Source organism: Nipponia nippon, unplaced genomic scaffold (genome assembly GCF_047370975.1).
Source record: "Nipponia nippon isolate SJK-2023a ecotype South Korea unplaced genomic scaffold, ASM4737097v1 scaffold_19, whole genome shotgun sequence".
NCBI classification, from domain to species: Eukaryota; Metazoa; Chordata; class Aves; order Pelecaniformes; family Threskiornithidae; genus Nipponia; species Nipponia nippon.
In genome coordinates this window covers 3369670-3389304 of record NW_028262335.1, presented here as the reverse complement: position 1 = coordinate 3389304, position 19635 = coordinate 3369670, and the positions used below count along the sequence as shown (strand labels likewise).

Genomic DNA, 19635 nt, shown 5'->3' with positions numbered 1-19635 from the left:
TTTGATTAGGTGAAACCTAATCCAGTGAGTGCTTGAACCTATGGCTAGGCGCAGGATAGGGAGTAGTTGGTGTTGCTGTTGAGAGATGCAGCCACAAAATTTGGGGTAAGGAAGATCCATCTTGGATGGCTTTTTATATCTAACCTGTGCACTAAAATGGGTAGTTGTTCTGGGAACCCCCTAATCCCATTTTAAAGGGGGGCAGAAATGAGGTGGACTGAATTGCTGCGGCAGTTTTGTGGTGTGTCTGTTACCTCCATGTGATTCATATCTCCCCATGTCTTTACTGTAAGGAAATATTGGACTGTAATATTGAGTTGTCTTCTGTACTCGAGTGTGCTGACATATTTAAAAGTTTGTAAGCGGTAGATTCCTAAATTAATGTTAGAAGTTAAAAGAAAGGATGTGTGCATAGTAATTTTGTTTCAACTTAAAAATACTCTGTTATGTAGCACTGTAGAAATTTGGGGGTTTGAAACGGGATCAGGTGGGGGGTTGGGGTGTTTTTTGTTTGTTTTGTTTTCATTTTTTCTCTGTCCTGTGTTTATTTTTGAGGATCTGATTTTACAAGGCAATGCATACAAGGATCCAGTTTTATTTGAGGTATTTTCCATCTTTATAGTAGTGTTCAGGTGCTCCTTATCATTTAAAAAAAAAAAAGGAAATTTTCTTGTGGAATTTAGCACTTTAAAGGTTCCTTTATATGTTAAAAATTATGTTTCTCTTCTAAAGACTTTGCTGAATTCTCTAAGAATTGGATTTAAATTTGTTGTGGTGTGCTCTTTATGCATGTCTGAGGAGCTATTAACTTGGATTTATTGTATAAATTCATAGATTTATAGATGATGTGATGATTTTTCTTTGCATGCAGTTTTCAGTCTTGTCTTTACAGTGTAAAGTTAAATGTTCATGTCTTCAAATTTTTAATCTTAAAATCCTTGATCATAGCTGCAATGATTTTTTCCAATAAATAATACTTAAAAACCATGCAAGGCAAGTAAAATTAATAATTAAAACCGGAAAGAAAAGTTTATGGGTAAGGATTGTTTGGTGACATCAGAAGCTGGATACAGAAAGAAGGTGGGAAATGATAGTAACAATACTGCAGTCATAGGTAAAGTGAGCAATCCCAGAGCAAGGAACAAGTGGATCACTAAAGACAGAGGATTGTTATCTGCTAGGGCATGTGAAGCTGAGTAAAATTGAAACATGAGGTTAATAAATTTGCATCAGGATAGACTAAATGAACCCTGAAATTGGCTTCAGAGTATAAAGGTAGTGTCAACCTGTTCCACCAGACATACGTTTTTGGGAGAATAAATTCCTAATGTTGGTGTGACTGTTTTACTAGTGAACTCTATCCTTTGCAGGTTTTTGATGCTAAACAGCATCATGAAGGTGGAAAAGCTCCTAAGATTTTCACTGGATATGTGGTGGTGGGGAAATGTCTAAAATGTTGTACATCGGTATAAGCAAGCTTTTCTTTTTTCACCTGTGGGGATTTTAACAATAAGGGTAGGGATTTATTCTATCTTAAACTTAGCTACTGCAGAAAAATTTTGGGACACATTTCGGTATGATGACAAGTATTTAAAGTCCATAAAATGATAACTTCATGTATAGAAGTGTTGGTTCACCTATTCTAATACTAAGTTGCTGATGTGATCTTGCAGAAATAATGGCATATGTTGTTTTCATCATCTGAAGATGTTCTGAGAAACAGTGTTAAGTATTTAACAACCGTTATTCTACAGAAATGCTTGATATCTTGACAGTCTTACCCTTCTATTTTGTATTCATTTCATTTGCATGGGGTTTTTTTTTGGTTTTGTGCAAAACCCACTGTTTTTTAATTAATTTCTCATTGAAAAGATTTCACAGCTTTTTTGAAAATGTTGCTGAAATAAACTTTTTTTAAAAGAAGATGTTTTAATCTTCTGTTAAGGTTATAAGTTTGGCCATCTTTCTACAGTAAAAGGTACTGGCATTCAAATAAAATATTCAGTTTTTTGACAGGAATTCGTTACAGCTTAAACCTTGGTATATTGATTCTTTAGAATTTAAATTAAAAATCTATTGTTAATTATAAAATTACTTTCATTAGCAGGATTCAGTTCAATTTTCATCTCCTTTGGGAACCCCGAAACATAGCATGAAGAAAACAACAAGTGCTGATGAATCAAAAGTTGCGATGGAAGGATTGTTCATGAAAAAATCATCAGGAACAAACGTTTCTAGGCTGAAGAGTGAGCCTCTGCTGAATACATTGAGTAAGCAACAAGGGCAACAATCAAAGCTACCTATTGTACTAAACCCTGACAGCCCAGGTATGTGATAGATAGAAACCCCATATAGCTCTTCTTTTTTTCCTTGTAAAATAATGCAGTGCAATTTTGCTTGTATCTTATGTGACACTGAAAAAGCAAGGCTCTAGGTCTAAAGACTGTAGATTTAAAAAGACATGACTTCTTAGTTTCAAGGTTGATTTTTGCAACTTAAAGGATTAGGAAATTGTGGTTCGGTTTCTGGAAGAACAACACTGCAGTTTGGCATGTTTTGAGATGCATATTGCAGACATATAAGGCATATAGTTGGACTCTTAATTGAGTTTACATTTACCTGTGAATGAGGTTGGTATCTGGTAGTTACAGATTAAAAAAAAAAAAATCTTAATAACTTCCAGGAGAAACTAAATTTCTTTTTAAAGTAAGTTGTATTAGTTTTGTACAGATACTTTTTTTTTTTTCTTAATATGTTATTTCCTGTGCACTTGCAGAGGATCACATCTGCCTCTTAGACTGCATTGTGGTTGATCTGCAGGACATGAATATATTTGCTGCAGAAAGGTACCAGAGAGAGTATTCAAAGGCTGTAGAAGATACAAGTGCGGACTTGAGCTTTCCATCCTACTTCGTGAGGCAGACAGGAGGAAGCCTATTGACAGAACCTTTCAGACTGAAGCTACAAGTAGAGAGAAACTTAGACAAGTGAGTTCATCTAAACAGGATCACTTTATACTGTCAGCCTAAAGCCAGTGTTTTAGATGCCTTTTATCTTAAAAGTATTGCCTGCTGTATTATAGCACTTTGAAATACTGAGGTTTTTTCCTGTGTTGTAGAGAGCTAAGTCATGCAGTTGCAGACATATCGATACATGGCAATCTGTCATCAGTCCATTGCTCTCTGGATTTGAATAAGTATAAACTGATACGTGGACTGCTGGAGAACAACCTTGGAGAGCCTATAGAAGAGTTCATGCGGCCTTATGATTTGCAGGATCCAAGAATTCATGTAAGAGGAACTATATGCAGTTGAAATTCTGTCTTGAAATGTCTGGGGCTTTTAATGATTAGGCTAAATATCTATTATTTTTTTGTAGTTTACCAGGTGAACTGGTAGATTTTAAAAAAAAAAAAAAAAAAGAAAATTCAGGTAGGCAAACAGCGAAGGAACCTTTTTGTCTTGTAGATACTCCTGTGAATTCAGGTTTGTCTTGGCAATACTGTTGTGCTTTCAGGTATGGCTTGCTCTTATGATTGCTTCGTGTTTCCAAGATTCTAAGCTTTAGAAGAGACGTGTGAGAAACAGCTGTCATTGTTTGTATTTGTTAGTTCATTTTAGGTCTGCTGAAATATATTGGTGGGGAAAAAAATTAACAAATCTATGAAAACTACTTTTTTTTTCTGCAGTATTTAAGCTGAGCTGCTGTTGCAGTATATTTTTGGTACATTAGCAAGCTTAAGATTTTTCCATTTGAATGGAGCTTTTTGGAGGGACTTGAAGGTTATCCTGTAATGATGTGCAGGGTGATGATTCCTTTCCCATGGTGTCTGTGACATTCCTAAAGACTTAGGAGACTGTGGAATGTGTGTTACTTTGTTAAAAGCCCTCTCTTTGTCCTATAAATCTGAAAGAAGAATTTCAGTAATAAAAGGTTAACAGCAGAGCCGAGCCATTTTCTTTTTTTTTTTTTGAGCAAGTTCTCAAGTATTGGCTCTTTGGCTGTTGTCACATACTATCCTTTCAGTAAGAGCGTGGGCAGCACCTGGAAATAATCAATATTTATCCTTATTACTGGGAAGGGAAGTTGTTGTAACATGTTTTGTCTTGATCTTGTGGGGCTTCTAAGTGTTGTCTGTGTTGTACGACTGTAATCTTTGCTTAAGAAGCAAATATGTGACCACAGCAGGGGGAAAAATTGCAAGGAGGCATCTAGGATTCTCTTTAAGATCTGAGGAAAATACAGGTATGCTCTTCATGTCAGGCTTTTCACCTGAAACTTTTAAAAAAAAAGTTTCAGAAACTACGAATCCAATTTAATAATAGAAGGTACCTGAAATAGTTTGAAAGAGTTGTTGGCTATTTTTTTGCAGGGGATGATGACAGCAACATTTTGTTTAAGAACAAAGAAGCTATAGAACAGTAGTGTGAAAATGGTTAATAGACATTTTTCAAGTTGAAGCCTACACTGTTGTGAAGTGTAACTTTTTACCCAACAATGGTTAATGAAAGTCTTTGAAGGAGAAAGACACTACAGTTGTTTCCATTTGTCTGAAATAAGAAAATTCAATTCAGGAATGAAAGTTGCTTAAACAGATGCTTTTAAAAAGAACGTTGGTGTTTTCCACTTTCAGACAGTTTTGAGTGGAGAAGTGTATACTTCTATGTCCTTCCTCATTGACATGGTTAATGTGAGTATGGAACTGATGGATCCAAAAGGAAAAGATGGATGCAGCTCTTTAGCCAGGTATGAATTTTCTGTTGTTGCTGAACACTTTATCCTAAATCCTATGCTCATCTGAGAGATTATAGGACAGGAATTGGCATAATACATGAAATTATGGTTTAATAATGCAATGAAATAGAAGAGTCCGAATTGAGAGTTTCAGCTGATCTGAAAGATGAAAGGGAATGACACTGTTCATAAGACACCGTCTGTGTCTTTCAAGTTGTCCTTGAAATCACAGTTCAGTAATCGGTTGGCTTGCCCAAGAGGAATTATATTCTAATTAAGAAAATGTTGAGAGGTGATCTTAAAAAACCCCAGATTTCTGCTATGTTATTTTGCTTTTTAATCCAGAAGGTTCTGCATCAGTGGAAAATATTATTACATATAGTATAGATCTACTTTGTATCTCTGTGACATGAGATGTGATTATAGTTGTTTTAGAAAATATGTAAATGAAAGATACCAGCAGTATACCATGCATACTTTTAAAAGAAGTAACTTCTAGCAATAAATGAGCTACAAGACTCTTAAATGTATTGTTTTGCTTTTTATTCTTTTAGGTTTGATTTTAAGAAATCCAAGTTGCTTTTTGAAAGCTCTTCAAATGGAACAAAGTCTGTAAACTTGGTTTCTCATTCCATGATGGCATTTGACACACGTTATGCTGGACAGAAGACTACTGGAGGCACGCCAAATGTGTTCAATTGCATCTTTCAGTCATCAAAGAATACTAGTAGTCCAGGAGCAATCCAGATTGAATTGCACTTCAGGTTGGTAATTCTGGGATTTGTTGGTCGGTTTGTTTGTTTTTAATGCTTACGTACTCGATCACGATTGTCTTGTTTTTAGTACAGCTGTTATTAATGTAGATAAACTTGCTGGCATTGTATTTAAATCTGAAGACATTTTTGGGGTGGTCAGTGGTACTTGATAGATTTAAATCTGCAGTTAACTGAAGGCTGTTGGATTCCACCCCACACACACACACTTCCCCGTTGCCATAAAAAAAATTTAGGTTTGAATATGTAAAGTATCGCATGAAGTTCTGGCCTATTAAAATCGGTAGTGCTTAAAGCTTGGTAAGTCTGACCTATCACTTGTATGTTTGCATAAAACCATATTATAGAATTTTTAATATATGTTGTGCAAAAGCTGTTTTCCAGTAGGTGTCACACTTGCCTTTCTGGGAGAATCAAATAAATACAAAATAGCACCTCTTTCAAAAAACAATCTATACATTCTGTTCTGTATTCTATCCTACCCTGTTTGGTGTTCCTTATCCAAATCTCTTGGAATGCTTAAAGGCATCACAGTGGATATATGTTTTGTTCTAATTTAATATTGAAAATGGGAATATAAAGTATAATGTCAGTATTTACCTGCATCAGCATGGTGTTTTGTTGAGGGATGTTAACTAACAAGAAAGAGGGTGAAGTGAGATGATTAGAGATGTTGCTTTCACTTTTGATCAGGCTCACTGACCAAACTCAGCTTTCTAACTCTCTTATAAGTGTGATACCTTCTGAAGCAGTTGCAGGAGTAACGCAGAAAAAAAATCCGTGGACTATTTTAGTCCAATAGAAAATCTTGAAGACATTTGTTCCTAAAGACCAGCCAGACTTTAGGCAATTGAGAGATATTTGTTGTATAGATTTGGATACTGCGTGATGATTTTAAGTGCTTAATAAGTTTGTGTTCAGAAAGGCACCAAGATTTTCATTTGAATAAAACTAAAATGCCATGGGATTTACAAAAAAAAACAAAAAACAAAAAAAGGTTTTCACATAACCGTTGATCCAGTATCTGCCTGGATCGCACGTTAATTTGCACAGTATAGCCTAATCTGGTTTATGAGTGATAGTTACGGGAATTTTCTTCCCGACTGTTGTGCTTTTAAATTTTAGCCACATAAGCATGTGGTACGTTTTTACTGGTGAGAGCATCCTTGGCACTAGATGTAAGCTTTTGCAGAGCTCAGTGATAGTGTTATACTGGCTCGTGCCTTTTGGAAATATCCTGGAGAGCCAGGGAGGGTTAAAGGCTTTTACTATTGGAAGCAATGCAGGCAGGCTGCTTCTCACAAAGGAATTACAGTGCTTTAGAGATTTTATAGTTCAGAATGTGTTGGATATAAAATTGTTTCATGGTATTTAAGCACTTAGATTATTTTCCAGTTAGCGTGACCAAATATAATTGGTATTCCAGATCATGAAGCCAAACACTTCTACCCTTCTAGCCAGATATTGAAAATGTGATGCTAAAAGTTCAGTAAGGCTAGCATTTTTTCTGAATGACAAAGAAGCTTCCTGTGCTGCAAAATGCTGTCAGAGTGTGAGAGGAAACACATTGTATGTCTAATCTGAGGGATGTGGAGCCAGGTCTAAATTTCACACGCAGTACGTTAGGTTTGATACCGAACAGATGTAAAATAATAATAAAAAGATCAGTTTTAAAATTTGAGACCTTGCAAATTAGTATTGATAATGTAAATGTATTAAAAGAGCTTTTATAATTTAATTTCTTGTTACATGGAGTTTTTCAATTCATCTTTTGTATCATTACAGCTTAGAATTCATGCAGTTAAGATCTGTTGGGTTTCTGTGGGTACAGCAACTTGCTGAATTTCAATCTGTTTAAATATATTTATATATGTATTTTAAAGGCAAGACACTCTGTAAACTAGGTGTATCCCTGTAAAGTTCCCTATAGTTCTTACTTGCTAGATACTGGTAGTTTTCTGCATCATTTTAAATATATGCAAGATGTAAAGTTCATATGTATGCTTCTCTCTTCTTAAAAGGTCTACTAAGGATTCCTCCAGTTTCACAGTTGTTCTGAACAATCTTCGTGTATTTCTGATATTTGACTGGTTGTTACTTGTTCATGACTTTTTATATACTCCTGGAGATACCAAAAAGCGAGAAAATCACCTTTCTTCCCGGCAACGCACTTATAGCAGTGAAACAACTGTAATCCCAAAAACAGTGAAAAGTGGAGTAGTTACAAAACGTTCATCGCTACGTGTGTCTGCAGAAAAACAACTGGAAGTTAAGGTTAATGTGACAGGTAAATGTATTCTGCTCTGGTGCTTTTTCAGGAGCTTTTCTGGTTAAAAGCCATGTTGTGCTAGTGGGGAAAAAAGGTCCTTTAAAGGATGGAAAATCAAGAAACCTGCAACAAATGCTTAAAATACCTTAATGGTATTTGCAATTGCCTTGTTTATTATTTGTCATTTTGTTTTGTTAAGGAACTGAATTTGTGGTTGTTGAAGACATGTCCTGTTTCGATACCAATGCAATTATTTTGAAGGGGACTACTGTTCTCACTTACAAGCCCAAGTTGTTAGATCGTCCTTTCTCTGGTAGTTTGTTTGGCATTGAGGTAAGAAGAAATAAATTTGCTTTTGTAAAACACCTAAAATTAGAGAAGCTTGTGAAGATACTTTACTATAAATATCTATACACCAGGAGTAGTTCACAGCTGATTTTTGAAGTTTGTTAGTTCCTCATCAAATGCTCTCATTCTACATCAGTTTTAAGAATGGTTTTATATTGTTTCTGTTAAGACGTTGAAACACTTGACTATAATCTCAAAATATTGCTAGTTACTAATCTAGCTTCCAGCCATAAAGTGGCAAATTAATTGAAAGCTGAGGAGTGACTGGGTAGACAGAAGCCCATGTGGTCAGCAAAGGCCTGCAAGCTGTAATCGTAACTGACTCGAGGTGAACAAGCAGTATCATGGCCTTGGAATATGCAAGTAGGGATCTTTTGCGAGCAGGAATTTTGAGTGTGCAAAGCGATCCTTGCATCCTGTTCAGCAGAGTAGGACCACAGCTGGAGCGCTGTGGTCAGTCTGGGGAAGACAGGGCTGAAGAAGCTCTGAACAATTGCAAGAGCAACAAGAACACTCAGTGGAGCGGTACATAATATATTGGGAAAGTTTAAAAGAACTTGCTCAGAAGAAGAGACTGTGCACAGATGTGGTAGATCCTAAATGGTTATTGTAGACCAAAGAACAAAGCGTTTTCCATATCTGTGATAGGAGGAGTAATGGAGTTAAGCTTAGCAGTAAAGGGAATATTTGGCTGCATATCAGAATCTCTTTTCCTGAATTTACAACATAGCTGGGCACTGGAATAAATTGTCTGGAAAGATTTTGGAATCTCTGCTGTCTTAAAGTTTAGAAAGGAATTGTCTGTAGAGAACAGTTTGGCTATAGTTCATGTTTTGTGATAGAGTCAGTCTTTGATTTTGAGGTTCTTGCCAGGCCCGTTCTCTCAGTTCCTAATTTTTTTAAAACCATTTTTAATTTTTAGGTTTTTTCGTGCCGGTTAGGAAATGAGCAAGAGACCGCACTGTCAATTATTGATCCAGTACAAATTCAGATGGAACTTGCTGGGAATGCTTCCTACCCAAGTGGTTCAGGACTGTTGGATGCTTTCAATAGTGAGGATTTTCCTCCTATTCTAGAGGTAATATTAAAGGCCTGAATAAAGCTATATGCAATAGAGAATACTAGATCACAATCTTGCACAGATTTTTTTATGCCCACAGATTCAATAGAATACTTTCAAATGTATAAGAAAAGAATAAGATAAATTTTTCCTGAAGTGGGAAAGGCAAAGAGACAAGCATAAAGAAAGTGGTCTTAGTGGTAACGAAGGAGTGGTTTCCTGGATATATTATAGAGATTAATAGTGGGGGAAAAAAGTGGGCTGATAATGTAAACATGTTAGATAGTTACTAATAACTGAAAGAAAAAGGTTTATTTTCTATATCTCATGGCTAATGTTTATTAGAGGGGAAATGTATTTAGAGAATTCTTTTTACCATTATACCAAAGGAAAACTTTGTTTATTTTCCCTGATACATGCTTTTAATGCTTTTGGTTGTTAGTAAATGATAACAAGTTTGGTAATTTTATTACTGGAGCTTTAAAACAGTGTGTTCATCAGATTTTAATATCAAATTTTGTCTTCCTTTGGGAAAAGCTTTGTTAATATCCAAAGTATACAAGAAAAATATGTAGAAAGGGGTAACTGAATCTTATTTTTTAATTTTTCATTTAGATTCAGTTGCAAGCACTGGATATCAGACTGTCATACAATGATGTTCAACTCTTCTTGGCGATTGCAAAGTCAATACCTCAACAGACTAGTGCAGCTATGCCTGACTCAACTGTATCGATTGCTGAAAATACTGCTAATCCTTCTAGTTTAGCACTGGTGAATGAGACTTCCTCCTTGACACATGAAAACAGAGAGATATCCAAACATGTGTTGGATCCTGTTCTTGGTATGTTTTTAACGGTTGGAGTGAAGCCGTTTTTTTATATCTAAAGGAGGTTTCTGCAGTGTCAAGCTAGACTATACACTGAACACAAAAGATGTTGATATCTTCATTGTGTAAAACCCTTCATTGATTTGAATTCTCTGATGATAGCATTATACTGATGATACTATTCAAAAAAAAAAGAGTAGATTTTTTTTTTGTTGTTGTCTTTTCTGCTTGTAGTATAACAGTGGGTTGTTTTATAGTAAGTTTTATTGAGCATTGCTTGTCATTGTAAATCATCATGATGGAGTACTTCTTAGGTAGCAAACTTTTAAAGGGGGAGTGAGGCCGCCTCTTCAAATTCATTAAACTGGAAAGCGTCATAATTACCAGTTATCTCTTTGTGTCTGGCAGTCTTTTGTTTTGGTGACATTGCTTTTTTACAAACTAGAAATGGTGTGTGGTCGGAACCACTGCCTGACAATAATGAGGAAATACACGCTAGTGAAAAAAGCTTTCTCTGCTACTGCGCTTGAGAGCCATGTGGGGAGTTCAAAGTAAATAATTGTATTCTGAATGAAGGGCTGGTTTACAAAAAAAAAAAAAAATTAGTCCCAACTGAAATTCATGGAGTATGTTGGCTTCCTGTAGGAGAATAAAAATAACCCATATCTTCTAGAATATAAACATTATGGGTTGGGGGTTTGGTTTTTGGGTTTGTTTTGTAAAAGCAGCGCTGAATCATATGCTTTTCCTACAGTTGCAATCTTAAACAAACAAAGCCCCATTTTTCATACAGGCATATCTTAATTTTAAAAATGAAAGCAAGTAGATAACTGTCAAAGGTTTATGATCGGTTAACTGTTCGATTACAGAGGTACAGCTGGCTTGCCTCCAGGACTTGGGATTCAGTATGGAAGACTGTTGTAAAGCTCTTCTCATCTGCCAGGGTAACCTCAGATATTCTTAGTTGACTTTGCAGATTGTTCGTATTACCTAACTTGCAATTAAGTAAAAACTTTTGGACTGTGAGGTAGCTGATGCACAGGCAGTATTTCCTTCTCTTCTTTACTTTGGCTCTGCGTCATCTTAAGCATTTTCATTTTTCTGTTCTGCTGTGTAGAACCCACCCCCTAAAGATTCTTCTTGCCTTTTGAGATGTCACGTGTGGGGTGTTTGAGTGTATTTTTGTCTGGGGCTTTGGGTTGGGGTTTTTGTTTTGTTTTGTTTTATGGTATGCCTGTTTCTTGCTATTATCCATCTCCTTCTCTTTAGAGCACGTATTTTCATCTCTCCTTTTTTGAATCATGTATTTTACCTACTTCTACGTGCAATACATGAAAAGTAGATGCAGCTTTAGCACAAGTGATTCTTTTTCTTTAGCACTGTCATGTTTCCCGCCTTATTTATAGGCATTCATAGTATTAATATAGATTTATATTATGTTGCCACTTGGTTTGCAAACTTCAAAACATTTCTTATTCTTAGAAAATACCAATGTATTTATAATCTTTTCATATTTACGTTATTAAATAGAATACATTCAAAGTACTGTTGGTGTCTTGCTGTACTTCTTAAGAGAGAGGGAATTAGTTTGCTTCCGTATGATTTTTAAGTAAGTACCCTTAATTGAGAAAATAGATGATCGTTGATTGGTTGTTTGGTTTTATCTAAGGTGACTTGAAAAAAGCAGCGAGTTGGTTATTTAAGAATGCTGAACCTCTCAAATCGGATTCCCTGACCTCTTCTGGTCGAAATAGCCAGGGGATTGTGCCTTTTCAGTTCATCTCTGGAGTGGAAATAAAAGCAAAAAGTATATGCATTTGCTTTATTGATGACTGCATGGACTGTGATGTTCCCCTTGCTGAGTTAACCTTTTCACGTGAGTATCTTGTTTTGCTGAGTGAGTTGCATAAAATTACTGTTGGTTACTGTGTATGTGCAGCACCATGCTCCAGTTTCTTAGGACTTGTGAAACTTCAGTTGACAGTGTTTTGGTGGTGGTGGTTGTTGTGTGGGATCTTGGGGTTTTGGGGCTTCTTTTGTTTTGTTTTTTTTAGTTTTTGTTTGTTTTAAGTTTTGTTTTTAAGAAGATTATAGTCTTTGTAGGGTTAAGATTCTGGTTTCCCCTTTATACATCACATAACAAATGGAATGTGTCCTCAGCAAAACCCTAGGGAGGCTCCGTGTTGTAAAGCATGTCTGTCTATAAATGTTATTTGAAGAGTATTATGATACGCTTTTGTACCATTTCAATTTAAAAGACAAGACAAAACCTTCCATTGCTTACTTAACAGTTCACAAAATCAGGAAACTTGATTGTTTTGCATTAGTATAACATTCACTTTTTTTGCAGGTTTGAATTTTCTCCAACGTTTGCGAGCCAACCCTGAAGGCTATGCTCGTTTTACCCTCTCCGGAGATTATTACAATCGTGAGCTTTCAGGTGAAATACTGGGGGTTTTGTTGTTTTCTTAAGCTTAGGAAAACAGCCTTGCCTACTACAGTAGCCTGAAATTCACCCAATGTGAAATGCATATAAGGGAATGTGAAAGACTGACTTTTGTCATCGTGTGTGTGTGAGCACTTGTGATCCTAGACAAGATATCCTAACTTGATATCAGATAGAGGGATGTGGAAAGCAGAGAGATTGCTGATATGAAAGTTGCACTGAAGTTTTCAAATGTAATTGCCTAAAAAGGTTATCCAAGCAGATGACAGTTACATAACTTGCTGTCTCTGTATTCGCTTCTCTTTTTTAGTATTTAATTGTTTTGATGCATTGAATTTGTTACTTATTTCAGGGAGGAAAAGCACATGAGGGTAGGCGGTTAGACTGAAGACAATGGGTTAACATAAGAAGACCATCATAATTTATATTTTAGATATAAAAACGCAAGTTATGCCTCAATGCAGGTCAGCCACTGACAAAAGAAATAATCTAGTTGTGTGTTTTCTCTGAACTGAGAAACTAAATCTGTTATAAAATTGGTGGCCACAACCTCAGGAATTATCTGTCAATGGCAAGGTAGTTTTTTTTGGTTTTTAAAAATATGTAGAGTGGGGTTTTTTAATAGCTTTTAGATCTTTGTCTTTTGCGATACTGAATAGTAGGCCAACTTCCAGTGTGAAATTAATTTCAAAACTATTTCAGAGAACTTAGTTCCAGCTAACTTCAATATGAAGCTGTAATTGCCTTCCTAATGCTTTCCTTGGAACTAAGATATTTCTGCAAGACCCTACATATAGTATACGCTGGTTCAAACAGAGAAGCTGGAGCAACTTTGTCTTAGCTAGTAAATTAAATCTGTAGGCTTACAAGTTCATCTTGAACGCAGATTGAAAGTAAAGGATCTCATTATTAAAGATGCATTATTAAATACTTAAGTATGTAAGCAGCATTTCAATGTGGCCTTCAAATGTGTAATACATGTGGCATTTTCTGTTTGTTCTCAGGCTGGGAGCCATTTATTGAGCCATGGCCGTGTTCAGTTTCTTGGCAACAACAAGCTTCGAGCCGCCTCCACCCTTCCCGACTGAAGCTGGAAGTAAAGGCTAAACACCGTTTGGATATAAACATTACCTCTGTCTTCATAGGTATGTAGCAGTACTCCCTGAGAGCATCACTATACCGTCTGATCTTCACTGTACTGCAAATGACAGACGTTTCTAATTGAGGCTTGCTGGTGTCCCATAGGTGGAGAGAGGGAGATTTGGCACAAGTCCCTAGATACTTCACATGATATTGTACACAGGTGTGCATTTAGGCAGCCTGTATTTTATCAGATATCGTGAAAGTGTAAAGACATGAGCTACATATTTTAGAGGTTAGTAGGAATTCTTTGTCTGGTCATATGAATTCTATCAAATTCATATGTTGTTTGAAATTTATTTTTAATCAGAAACAGACTTTCATTTAAAGCTTTCCATTCTTTACAGTACTTAAAAATATTTTGATAAGCTCGTCATTTTTCAGTACATTGGCAGGCATAGTGGGGAGCTACTTATTTCAGTTCTGCAGTCTCTGAAAAGCTGAGCTGTCAGTTCCCACCTCAGGAAATCAAAATATTTTGTTCATCATTAACTCAAACTTCATGCAAGCTTCTGTGTTGTGAGACTATGATTGTGTGCATTTCCTAGAAATATTCTTGCTTAGTCTGTATGCAAATCTGAATAATTTGGTGGTCATAATAAAAAAATGTAAATGGCTGAGCTTGCAATTGTAACAGAAGAGCCTTCCTTGTTCCCTGAATATTCATTCCTTTCTCCTGCAAGGCCTGTGGGATTGGCAGAAAGAGGGAGCTAAGGTGGGAGGAAAAGACACAAATCAATGATTCCTAGGAGTTCCCATGATGCTTTTTAATACTAGTGATAACAAGTAGTAAGGCTAGTTTATGATTAATACTGTGCCAGAGGACTCCGTTGGTGTCTTGATATTTATGCAGGAATGTGCACGTACCTCTTAAAAAGAAAAAAAAAAAATCAAAAACTGCTTCTAACCTGAGCATATTTAAGGTTAATTGCCTCCTCAGGGAGAGCTCTTACATTGTCACAGGAGTATCTTAGGAACATGGAATTCCACTGAAAGTTTTAAAAAAAACAAAACAAAACAACATAAAAACCAAACCAAAAAACCCCCCAAAACTTAAGAATATAAAAAAAATTGGTTTTGAAGACACCGCTGTGATTTCATGAGCTGTTGTTTGTCTATAACTTATGTAAGAGGCTCATAGAAAAAGCAGTGAAATAAAACTTTTGCTGTTGAAGTGGAGTGACTTTAGTGTTATGAATTTAACGTACTTTCCAATTACTTTGTTTACTGCTGCCTTGGAGACATTTACTGTCTGTGCTTGTATTCCTCTAGAACAATACACATGTACCAAACAGTCATGGATGGAAGATTACTGTAAACAGGACAAAGAAGTGAATGTCATCAGTTCAGAAGACTGGATGGGTTCTTCGGTGGATCCACCGTGTTTTGGGCAGAGTATGATACTCATTAATCACACTTTATTTGAAACAGTCCTGACATGCACAGTCATCTGTCTAATGTATTACAAACATAAGTATTTGGTCTTCATAGCATACAATGAAATGTTAGAGATATTTGGCAAAAAAGACAAAAATGCTATTTTCTGTTCAACTGTGTTCAATTCTTTAAAAACAAAAACCTTTCTGGCTACTTAGCTTTGAGTGAGAACTTTGCACTGCTAGTTCTGCTTCCTTTTTTTGTCACACTTTCTCAGTTGATGAGTCACTCTTTCTGAAAAAGATCTAAATGACTGAGTTTCTGGAAAAAATGGCTTTTATATTTGTGAAACAATTCTCTAAGTAATAGCTGTTGATATGTGGCAGGTTTTTTCAGCTGCTTTTCTCCCAGTGTTACTTCTGGAAGAAATTTTATCAATTCAAATGCCAATTTAGTGTAAGCAAATGGGTAGAGACTCATACACTGATTGCATGATGCCAGCTGTCTGTATCTTTCCTGATGCATGATGGGGAAGAGTCTACCTGTAACTGTGTGTTTTTTCTTACCTGCTAACTTTGTCTTTCCTGTCTGCCAGGCCTTCCTCTTGTCTACCTTAGAACTAGGAGTACAGCCAGTTTGACTAACCTAGAGCATCAAATCTATGCTAGAGGTACTGTATAGCAGAGAGAGACAAAAAGGCTTTTTTCTTCTTTGGAAGGCTCTTGTACAATAAATACTGTGTTGCATGTGTGACTGGCCTCTATATTTAAAACAGACAAACAAAAACCCCAAACCCAAGCAACATAACAGCTACTTTGCTTTTAAGCTGCTTAACTTAATATTTCACGCTATCTTTCTCTTACGTTCCTCTCTGGGCCCTCCAGGAAAGAAGGGAGAATCCTGTGTAGGAAGACTGTCTTTTTGAGGAAGGTTATATGAGTTGTTGACTATTCAATGTCCCTTTTCTAGGAGAGACAGTATACTGTGATTAAAAACAGTGTAATAAAATCACAAGATTTTTTTTTTTTCATATTCTAAAAATATCCAACAGTATGTTTGATATACATACTTAGGCTTGATTCAGCATGTATATTTAGGTACTTAAAACTTTGCCTTCAGAAGGAACAATCTGTTTTCAGTAAGCCTTAGGAAGTAAGGCATTCCTAATAAATATCCTGTTAATTTGTTTGTTTTGTATTTAACAGTACAGTCTTTGGGCAAAACCATACAGTTTAAAGTAAGATTTTTTTTTTTTAATTTTTGTTTTTTAAGATTTGTGACATTATGGAAAACAAAACAGCACACTTGATAAATATATTGCCCCTGTAGAAAAGTTGCTGAATGGGAGGAGAGAAAGCTTTCTATAATCGTACATCAGACTGCCCCTTAGAAACATTTTCTCTGAGTGGTTGCAGACAGTTCATAGATGTTTAAAAAAAAAAAACCTCAAAAATGGAAAATGATAGAATGATTTCTTTTTCTGAGGTATTTTTCAGGAAGTTATTTTTTTGTGTGCGTGAAAAGAACAAACAAACAACAGAACCTCTTAATATTTATTGCTTGGCTTTTATAGGGTGTTACAACTAAATGACTAAATGAATTATGAAAAAACCCTCCTTGTAATGATAGTCTTTTATTTTCAGGTAATAGTCTCAAAATGCAACTTCTACATTATGTTTTCTTTTGAAAATCAGGCCACAGTCCCAAAAATTCTTTTTTAAAAGTCTCAAAAAATAAATTGGCAGGTGATTAAATGCCAGAGTAAAAGTAAATTTGGCTTCTGGTCTGTAATTTTGTAGAACCTGAGCTAGCCAAAAAATTGTATAAAGTCACGCTCCACACTAAAAAGATTGTTTTATTTGCAGTTGGCAAAAATCAGAGTTTTCATTTTCAAGAATTTCATCTTCTTGCCATTTAGTTAGAAAGAAATTTCTCTGTAAGCTTTAGAGAGATCAGATTTAAGTCTTCAGTGACAATGTAAGGTATATAGGAATTTGTTGTCATTGGTGTGGAAGAAAGTTGTATACGATCATCAATAATGCCTTCAAAAACTTGCCTACCCACCCTGCGTTATCCCTTCTTGCCTCTGTAAACCTGTGCTTAAGTTATTCTTAGTTAGACACATGTTATAGTGGGATGAATGGGTCTCAGAACATGAAGTACTTCAACTTGATATCCGTCAGCCCTTGGAGTGACTGCAGCTAAATTCTGTGGAATAGATTTCATTTCTGTCTCACCTTTTCTTTAAGCAGCTGATTTATTGTGTGTGCCTTCTTTCTACTTCTCTCGTACAAAAAGATGCATGTGTTTAGGGAGCAGCCATTTATCTTCCTTTTTAAGTAGTTACTGGAATTTGACAGGGGGTTTTTTCTGTCCAAACACAGTAAGTATTTTCACAGATATGATGTACTGCGGTACGGAAGATGAGAATAACACTTGTGTGCTTGTTAGTAGTGCATACCTGAAAAAAGGCAGACATGGTAGGTGAAGTTTCTTGTTGTGAGGTTTTGCTGTCCCGGCATTTTAACAAAACCAGATTACCTTTGGTTGCATTCAAATTAGTTTTCATACTTTTTTTTACTAGGCTTTATCCTGCGTAGGAAAATATTTCTACTTGTTCAGTCTTTGAGGCTAAAAGTCCCATTTCAAGAGAGTACCGGATAATCCTGTATTCCTCACGTTAAATAGAGCATAAATCTTACTGATAAGTGAATATATGTTTAATACTTCAAGAGCATTTGGATGTACATGAAAAGTTACTGATTATGATTGGGTTTTTAGTCAGGTTTTCTACATGTTAGTTACAACTGAAGGCACAGTATTTTATAAGACTTGATGTGAAAAAACAAAAGAACATGTAGATTAAGCTGAGTTCCCGGGGCGGGGGGTGATGTAGGGAAAGACTTTCTGTTTGCTTTGTACCATTTATATAATAGTTACAAAGTTTTTAAACGTTTTTAGTAATATGTTATCCAGTTTCTTTGATCTGTTTTTCTTCAGTTAGTGCAGGTTGTGGTTCTCCAGCCATTGTGTCTCATCCTACATTAGCATCTGATGAATGCTTCTCTCATAAGCATTTAGACAAATCTTTTTCTGTTTTATAGCTGAAATGAAGACTCCAAAACGTAGGCAGCCATTTGTCCCGTTTGCTCTAAGAAATCATACTGGATGCACTCTGTGGTTTGCTACCCTAACTACAACACCTACCCGGTAAGAAGCTCTTGTGGGATCACTCTGACAGTATTTGTCTGGCTTCTCTAACGTGTCAGCCAAACTGTTGTTTTCAGTGCTTTTGTTTTCTTGCAGAGAAACATAGGCAACTCCCAGTCTGTCTCAGTTAAGAGCCTTTTCCTTGACAGTGAGCTAGTTTTACTACTAAAAAAAAGATTTTTTTTTTTTTTTTTTTTTTTTTTTTCAAGAGGCCCAAGAGAATTTGAAAACCGGTCAGATACATTCATGATGTATGTGTGTTTACTGCAGGACTTCTGTGGACTGAGGCAGACTAAAAAGCACTTGTTACTTGAAGTAGTCATTTTGGCAGTTTGTAAAATGATGTGATTCTCTTTGCAGGGCTGCACTGTCTCACAGTGGGAGTCCGGGTGTTGTTCCTGAGGAAAATGGGACATTGCTGGATGATGCCCATAATGTCAGTGAATGGCAAGAAGTTATCACTGGGGAAGAGATTCCGTTTGAATTTGAAGCCAGAGGGAAACTCAGACACAGGTGAAGGGACCGGGCTGTGAGATGTGTTTTGACAGACTCATATATGGAACACATAGGATTATAGTTGTGAGGACACTAGCAGATATTAAATTAAATTTAATATTAATTAAATTAAAAGTAAATTAAAGTGGGGTTTTTTTTAATCTCCTGTTAATGTTTTGTTTTTAAATATCTAAAACTCATGTTATAGAGTGAAAATATCAGTTGTCTAGTAAGCAGCATATATTGCTATTAGTGGCAGCCATTCCTAGATGTGAGTTGGATCATTATGAGCTTTCAGAAAGACTTAGGGGTCTCAATTACAAATCATATGTCCTTTATTCTAAAGGGCTTGGGGGGCGAGGGGGGCATTGGTTGTTGAGCATAAGTGTTATCAGTGTTAAGAACTAGAAAAACTTGTTAACAAATACGTAGTGTGCTTTTATGTTTGCTTATATGACATAGTTGTACTTCTGCATGTTCGTTAGGGAAGGTGGAACAATTGAACAGACCTAAAATCAGGCCTATCTTTATCCATGAAATGGAAAAGCTCTTGAGACTTTTTTTTTTTTTTTTAAATGCTTCAGTGGGATTCTTTATTCAGAATCCAGAGGTTGTTCTTGGTTTGAACTGTTTGGTGTTTACACTGTATAGTAACGCTTAATAGTAATTTAACTTGATCTAACCTGGTAGGCACACACATGATTTAAGAATTCATCAGTTGCAAGTGAGAGTAAATGGCTGGGAAGAAGTCAGTCCAGTATCTGTAGACAAAGTTGGAACGTTTTTCCGATACGCTGCACCAGATAAGAACTCATCCTCTTCTACTGTAAGTTCTGATTTGGAGTGTTAGTTTTAATAGCATGTGTAATTTGGGAGTGATGATGTCTCCAAGATTTTGATCTTAAAGCAGCTGCTGTTGTCTGATTGTCTTCTTTCCAGTTAATTTGGATTGGGAGA

At 35.9% G+C, this 19635-nt stretch overlaps 1 protein-coding gene across 10 annotated transcripts in view; it reads left to right on the top strand.

Annotated features, from left to right (window-relative positions):
* VPS13D (vacuolar protein sorting 13 homolog D) overlaps nt 1-19635 on the top strand; it is a 110759-nt gene that overhangs the window by 27185 nt on the left and 63939 nt on the right. For 9 of the 10 annotated variants that reach the window (XR_015704307.1, XR_015704308.1, XR_015704309.1 and 6 more), the window contains 17 exons: nt 2105-2327; nt 2777-2987; nt 3119-3290; nt 4634-4746; nt 5289-5498; nt 7529-7794; nt 7976-8109; nt 9047-9202; nt 9800-10025; nt 10880-10954; nt 11680-11886; nt 12361-12450; nt 13461-13601; nt 14869-14991; nt 18078-18183; nt 18544-18696; nt 19369-19504. Coding sequence is in view for 6 of the 10 variants with exons in the window: in XM_087755417.1 (XP_087611543.1) it covers nt 2105-2327; nt 2777-2987; nt 3119-3290; nt 4634-4746; nt 5289-5498; nt 7529-7794; nt 7976-8109; nt 9047-9202; nt 9800-10025; nt 10880-10954; nt 11680-11886; nt 12361-12450; nt 13461-13601; nt 14869-14991; nt 18078-18183; nt 18544-18696; nt 19369-19504 (2742 nt within the window). In the remaining 4 variants the exon portion in view is untranslated. The remainder of the gene's footprint in view (nt 1-2104; nt 2328-2776; nt 2988-3118; nt 3291-4633; nt 4747-5288; nt 5499-7528; nt 7795-7975; nt 8110-9046; nt 9203-9799; nt 10026-10879; nt 10955-11679; nt 11887-12360; nt 12451-13460; nt 13602-14868; nt 14992-18077; nt 18184-18543; nt 18697-19368; nt 19505-19635) is intronic. The other variant, XM_087755420.1, reaches the window with a different exon arrangement.